The 7,789-nt window shown below is 34.4% G+C and overlaps 1 protein-coding gene across 1 annotated transcript; it reads right to left on the bottom strand.

Moving 5' to 3' along the window:
• Positions 1-1,871: 1,871 nt before the first annotated feature.
• LOC148958478 (major facilitator superfamily domain-containing protein 8-like) lies at positions 1,872-7,630 on the bottom strand. The gene is made up of 5 exons (XM_089112810.1): positions 7,427-7,630; positions 6,820-6,954; positions 6,361-6,464; positions 6,024-6,220; positions 1,872-5,767 (listed from the first exon to the last, which is right to left on the bottom strand). Exons 1-5 carry the CDS (start codon positions 7,555-7,557, stop codon positions 5,561-5,563), a joined length of 774 nt encoding a protein of 257 aa, XP_088968936.1. The 5' UTR covers positions 7,558-7,630; the 3' UTR covers positions 1,872-5,560.
• Positions 7,631-7,789: the final 159 nt, after the last annotated feature.

Below are 7,789 nucleotides of genomic sequence, written 5' to 3'. Positions count from 1 at the left end.
TAAAGGAAGATGGATCTGTCTATACAAATTTTATTGCTAGATATTCTAATAAACACATTAAAACATTTCAGTTCTAAGGCTATGGCTCTGTTATTCGATCCATGGAAACATGGGAAAAGCTTAGATGAAGATCATGAGGAATAACAAAGGCGGCAGAATTTATCCTCGAATGTTGTATATTAGTTCTTTGTGCTTTTCAGGAAAACGTCAAAGAGCGAGTACTCCAGTGGCGTAACGGAGCAGTGTGGGGCCCTTACTTAAAGAAGTTTTTCTGTATAATTATAATTCAATTCTTATTAATGCTTTCAAGTATTTTGCGGACCTTTTTCAGACATTTTTTCAGACCTTTCAGACCTTTGGGAGATTTTTGGTAAACCTTCTAACCAGTTCATAGACTACAATGTTAGTTTAATTTTGTGGTTCTTAACTTTCAATAGCCAGACCTAATCAAGAAAAACAAATCAATAATATTACTTATGGATATGATAAGAATAAATGCATATAGATATAAAATGCACAAAATCAACTGTGTTAGCCACATCAAGGGTAGGTAGTACCTAGGTATTTCCTTGTTTGGCAAACAAATAACAGATTTCAATGCAAAATGGGGGCATTACAAAGTTCAATATGGCCACTTAGCCTTTCAGTGTATCTTTAAAATAAGGTAAAGGAAATTGTGGTGGTTTTGAACAAAATAAAGGGAGTGAAGAAGTTTACAGCTGATATTTCATACAAAATCTCAATGTAAAAAGATTAGTTACTAATTGGAGTGGAGACCATCCTACTGTAGGTATTGGGGCTGCAGATTTTTTATATGGCACAAGGACCTTTGGGAGCTGTTCTGACTTTCTGGAGACGAGATGTTTCTGTAAAAGAAGTCTATAAATTGCAATTGTTCCTCAAATTTGAAGGTAAGAGAGGGGGGGTTCTTTTGGTGAGATCAATGCAAGAAAATTTTCTTTTTACCGCAATACCGAGCTTTCAAAATGAAAACTACAAAATATCTCGTGAATTTCGATTAATTCTATACATCAAATTTTATGTAAAACTGTTTTATGCACGATACAAGCATGCATTATATTGCCCCTAAATTGGAAAATTTGCAATATGTACACAACTCTTCTAATCACCATATATGAAGCTTGACCCTTTTTTATCAAACTATCTAGCATATATTAATGGCGAATCGTATCTTGCAATTGTCCTAACAGAGACTCCTTACTGAAAGGTTTTATGTAAAGATGTAACTAGAATATCAACGACATAGTTGGGTATCAAAGGAGGGGACATAGAAACTGCTTTGACAAAGAATTACATTCTTGCTTCTGATACCAAAGAGTCTGAGTAAAATGGATTATCTGTCAACGTTAAAAGTTGAAAACATTATTTCGCTAATGCTTACTAAGAATCAACGGAGATAAAGCTGGACACTGGTCACTAGGCAACTGAAAACTGATCATAATGAAACTCCTCTTCGCTACGAGAAATTCCATACAATGATGTATTTTGGTACAGGTCAATTCAAATACAAATTGAATGAGATTTGATCTTTTCCAGAACAACAAGACTAATATTCGCTGATTCTCTTTAAAAGAAATCACAGTAATCATTTAACATAGCCCTCGTCGAATTTTTCCAATCTTTCTTCATTTCAGAATTGAGGAAAGATACTCCACTTTTTTCTCTTTAGAAAGAATCCGAGTATTAACAATAAATCGAAGTTTAACCAAAAACGGAATAAAAAAATGGATACACAAAAACATATTAATATTCAAGTCCAAAGTTTCAATTTTCAAATCAGGGTCGTAAATCTGTCATGTCAATTGGGGGGGGGGGGGGGGGGTCAGCAGAGCAAATGAATATAAAGTGTGCAGTGGGTCATGGCACCACCAAGCAATTTACGGTATGTGATATGGAAGCAGCTTGAGCGGCAAACGACTTAAGAAACAAAAAGAAAGATTATTAGATTTTGTAAAGTTATTTCAGCTCTATAGAAGATATTTACAGATATTTTTGGTAGAAGGTATTTACGGACACTTTTGCATGGGGGGACCGAAACGCATATAACACCGGCTAGAAATTAAATGAATTATTTAATTTTCTTTAGCCTTCCGCCATTATTTATTCCTATATTTAAGCCATGCTATGGAAACAGCGGTTTTCTTTTTAGAATGAAGGGTCTTGAGACAAAAATACTGCTGTGACACTGCTTTTGTTGCAATTCATCCTGAAAGTTTTTCGGAATTTGGCCTTTATATAGAGGCTCAGCTACATATTGTAAGATTACTTTTTTGGAAGGCCTAGTTTTTGTTATGGTAACAATTTTCTTGCCTTTCAAAGTTGTTGTCTTGTTCTTTCTAAAGGCTGGTCCATTTGGAATTATTGTTTCTAGTGCTCCTCAGATTGAGACATTTTCATGTTTTGTTGGTGTTTCTTTGCATGGTACGGAATCGACCTTTCATTGTTGCGTCGGTTCCTCAAATGATGGGTGTCGACCATCTTATTATTATTTTTATTATTATTATAACATTATTTACAGTTGGTTAAAATACTGTTAGTTCTTACTTGAACTAATTAAGACCAACAATTTACATAAAAAGAAATTCTAATTACAATAAATACAATAAATATGTACTTCTGGTGAGATTCCCACGGACCTTTTATCTACATATTTTACATGTGCAACTATCACCTTTCCACTCTTTAATTGATTTCTTAAAGCTAGCACTGGCTGTCAGGCTTTTTATTGAGTCAGGTAAAGTGTTCCAAAAGATGGCACCCCTGAAGGATAGTGAATCATTCCCATATGTCATTGTGTTTGTGCTTTGCAACTGTAGAAGATTTTTAGTCCTTAGGTTATAGGCTACATCTTTTGCACGGAAGGTTTACCGCATAAAAGATGGGTTTTCCGAATTGAGGCATTTATATATTTCTAGCATCAATTTTTCCAAATTTTGTGTGTGAATAGTGCTTTCGCTACCCCTAGCTAAAAGTTCAGCAAAGGGGGCTGCGAAGTCCCCCAACATTATTCTCAGTGCCTTTTTTGGACTCTGTTTATTGCTGCATTGGCATCTTTCCCACAGAACATCCAGATTAAAGGATAATAATTGAAGTTTGACATGATATATGTATTGTAAAGAATATGTCTTTTGTCCTGATCTAAATATTTTGCTACTCGCTAAAATGCGCTGGTCTTGCTGTTTGCTTTCGTGCAAAGTGTGTTTACATGCTCGACAAATTTTTGCCTAGAGTCTATAGTAATACCTAACAGTTTGACTGTGCTACCTGCAGGAATGGGTTGGTTATCAATTTCAAACACGTACTCCTGGTCTGGTTTCAGACCAAGATACATGACTTGAAATTTCGAAGGATTTGCAACCATTCCATTGTCCCGAAACCAACACAGCGCAATATGGGTATCATCCCTAAGATAAGATACAGCCCGTTCTAGATACTTTGACTGCATGCATAAATAGTATTGTCATCTGCAAAATTACAGTATTCTGACTTAGTAATGACATATGTGAAATCTTTCATGAAAAAGTTAAACAGAAATGGACCTAGCACTGAACACTGGGGAACCCCAGGTTCTATGTTTAGCCATTCACTAAATGAGTTGCCTATCATTTAGAACAAGTCAATATGATAAAGTTTCGAGTTAATTCGAGTTTATTCCCACGGAGAAAATGCGCAGATTCCACTTTTTTAGAGTCGTCCAACACGTATATCCTTAGGAGACTGTCAATATCAAATTACTTTAGCAAGTTGCAAATAACCTTGTGGGTTTTTTTACGAGGCATTGCCCTTGCATATTTGTTTAAGCACAGTAATGCAGTACTAGTCACGCCATATTTTGCAGCACGAGTCACGCCATATTCTGTGCGTTGTTTCCCCTCACACCCGGGTTCCCTCTATTCGTGTCTACTTCTCGGTTTAACCCTATATTTACTTCCCTCTGCCTCCTTTTGCCTCTCCTTTTCTCGCACAGTCATTCGATTGTGTGACAGCTGTATTAATCTGATTGGCACGGCAAAAACCTAAGGCCGTTTTATTCTTGGAATCAAACATCGACCAAAAATTGCGTAATTGCTCATGCAAGAAAAGGGCTGATTTAGGGGTCCCGCGGTAAAAATAACCTGTAATTTTGCGGCTCAGATTCCTTTGCAACTTTTAACAGAATCCTTTCAGTCCTTAATTATATCACTCTAAGCTTAACTCAATTAACATGGAAGATACCACAAGGCTTTTATGGAACGAAAAAAAACATCAAATGTGAGAATTAATTTTTTAAAAGTCTTTGGTTGCTCAGATTTTGGTTTCTTTAATTATACTTCTTTGCATACTTTAACAATTTGTTTTTGTCAACGTGCACTGAATCGGCTACCTTCGTCTTCTAGATTTTAATACAACTCAACCTATTTTGAATACATTTGTTAAATTCATGCTTTCGTCTTTGCGATACATTCTAAGATCTTTCAATATGGACAAAAAAGCCTAAATCCGATATTTGCAATCCACATATGGCATAGCGCGATAAACCTCCAGCAAAGATGGCGGATTGCACTTAGTGGCATTGATTGGCAGCAGGATCTCAGACGCTGTGAAAATTGGGTCCTCGATCTGGAATCGTGCTTTGATTTGTCTCAAAAGCTCAATCATGAAGCCAAGACATGGCTGTTGATACATTATGTTTTTGACCAAACATCACATAATGTGTCAAAAGCAAAACCAATTATGATCTCCAGAAGAATCTTCTTCTCGTTGGAAGAGTTCTTGATTGCACTTCATATTTTTTCTGCATTTGTGATTTCAATGGCAATAAGGTCAAAAAACCGACTGACTGGACCAAGATCATCTTCCTTGCAGTACATAACGCAAATACCCTACTGTTCTTCTGAAGAAACGTCATTTGTTACGTCTGGTTTTATGCTGAGCTTGGTAGCACGTAATTTATGAGTTCCTTTGTGAAATATGTGCCAGAACCATTTTTTGCAAAGCAATTGGTGTTGAATTTTTCTGAGCTCATGAAAAAACCAGAAGAGAACCAAGAAGAAGCCAAGCATAAGTCGAGAAGAAGCTTAGAGAAAAGTAAGAGGGAAACCAGAGAAAGCCCTGACCTTTTTTTAATAAGAGCAATTGACAAAATTTCAAGACAAGACACGGAAAATATTTTGCTGAATTATTGCTACTGTAATAATAATTTAAGAAAAGAATTTTTCCTTGAAATTTTTGCAAATTACAAAACAAAAAATGAATGCGTGCATATCATTTTAGCGTTGCTTGCTCTAAAAGAAGATGACAAAGAGATGATAAGAATCATGTTTCTAATGTCACTTACTGCCATGCTCCTTTTCTATTTAACCCCATTTATACTGATAGCCCTGCTGCCAATTTGAATTGGTCCTCTACAGTAGTTCCTTAAAATGGATACAAATAGAAAGACACGATAAACAACACATCAAAAAGCTTCTTAATAATTCAAAATAGTCACGAGTTTCAACATTGAACGCTTCTTTAATCAGCTATGCTGTAATTCAATAATATTCAGAAATTTTTTATCTCAGAATTTTAGTTTTTTAATGTACTCTTCAAAAGGTACTATTCTGGTATAGAAATAAGTGAAGATTAAAATAACAAGTGATAAAACAGAAGCTATTGTAATAAATACATATCTTGGTCCCAAATGTTCGTAAATATACGCCAGTAGCAATGGTGATATGATCCCTGAAATACACCCACTTATAGACAGCGCAGCAAGATAAAAACCCTGTGAAAAAAATAAAACTATTTGCATCAGTCTTTCAATTTTTTTCTTTTAAATAAACTGTTAATTATACTAATTATTAACAGACTTTTAACAGTACATAGAATATACTCTTCACAATTTTTAGCTTTGTATAAATTGGGTAGTTGAAATATTATGTGTTATCTTGAATGAATTCTGTGGCTGCTTAACTTTATCATAAACTAATTCACCACATTAGAAGTATTTTTTGTTTAAAAAAGGTATTATAAGGTATTACCTGCTTCCTTGGACCAACAACTTTTGAAAACAGGCCATTTGTAACTAAATAGGGCAGCATGAAGCCAACCAAAACAATCAACTCGGCAATTATTATTTGTTCAAGGTGCATTTTAGGTGTATTTTTACACCACTGGTACTTTTCTGGACAACCTTCCTTCCATATAGTATGGTTTACATTCCCAACTTTGATAACCTCTAAAATTGAGAAGATAGCATTCGGTTATCTTTTTGTGTATGATATTAACATAAACAGAACATTTGATACTATTGCAGAGATTTGTATAATATTGGCATGACAATGTATTATTAGAATAGCATATCGTATGGTAGCTCACCTGTTGTTTGAAGAGTTGGATATGTGTTTCCCCAGGGTAAAAATACGATATAGCCTACCAATGCAATTGTACATCCTACCAAAATCACTTGCCTTTCACTCACTCTAGATCAAAACAGAAGTTGGAAATTAGTTATACAAAACATTCGATAACATTTAATATTGGATCTATTTTGAGGGGGTAAAAACATCTCATCTTATGCATTACAATAAAAAAATTTAAAGATATGTTTTTTGTGCTTTTCTGTCTTATTTAGTTTGTTAGAAATGATTTTCTGTTTTTCTAATAGATCAATAAAAGAAATAAAATGCACATTGTATCAGCCACTAATACTTTTTTTAGTCATAACATTGGATTTATTCTTCTTTAATGATAAAATGCAAGTACGACGTTTTAGTAATTTTTCACTGGTACATGTAGAAAACAAACATGGCAACAGAATAAATACTAAAGCGTTACCTTTTAGATGAACACTTGACAAAAGCAAGTGATATAATTGCAATTGGTCCAAGGAAAGACAACAGCATGCCAGCATTGAAGACTGCTGTTTGTTTTGTCATTGCTAGTTCATCTGCCATCAGAGGAGTTGTTAGCCTTAAGAGGTAAAGTGAGTAATAAAAAATTGACATTTTCCGCTTGGGTCTATATATTGGCAAAAAAGCGAGTTTGATGATAAAACAAAATATTTTATCGCACTGTTATTGAATACACGGTAGATTTGCAGCATTAGAAGAAAACTTTAAAAAAATTGAAACAGCATAATAGGCCATTATCACAACGTTTTGACAATGTTCATGTTTAGGCATTTTTCTCCTAGCAAAAGGCACATCTTAACTTAATACATTCGGTGCGTAGATAATTTTTATTCAATGATAAATGCAAGGTGCATATGGCACACGAGATTTTCCAAGGCAAAGTGGCATGGCTTTTCTTTGTTTCTTAAACAATGCAGAATTTTGAGTCTAGTTAGATAAACCGTTACTGCAGAAATGAGTAAAAAATTATTTTGAATAGAAGAAAAATATAATAACACAATTGCAAAAACATAGTGATTAAGTTTCCTTACATTTCAATTGCTGAAAAGTCTACATAAGTGAAGCAATAGGTAACTGAAATCAAAATCAGCGCAAAAGTGTCCGGTTTTGGCAGATCATCTAAAAGGATGAATAAAAAAAGATAGATCAATTTTCTATTCATTCCCAGCTAAAGAAGATAATCAAACAATTTGCCTTGAAAAAAGCAACCATTTTTAGTCATGCTAAAGTTTTTCGTCTGACACTGACGTCTTGAGTATAGAACGTCAGAGAAAAGATCACAGACCTTATCAAAACATCAACTTATGGGGCACTGTTGATTTGTTCCAAATCTATACTCATCTTAGAACTTGAAAAACTAAAAAAGATTTTTCTAGAAAACGGCTAACCAAAGG

The sequence above is a fragment of the Rhopilema esculentum genome, chromosome 15, assembly GCF_057945365.1.
Source record: "Rhopilema esculentum isolate cy_ngs chromosome 15, ASM5794536v1, whole genome shotgun sequence".
Classification (NCBI taxonomy): Eukaryota; Metazoa; Cnidaria; class Scyphozoa; order Rhizostomeae; family Rhizostomatidae; genus Rhopilema; species Rhopilema esculentum.
Note: the sequence above shows the minus strand (reverse complement) of the source record. Positions and strands in the feature narration are given on the sequence as shown.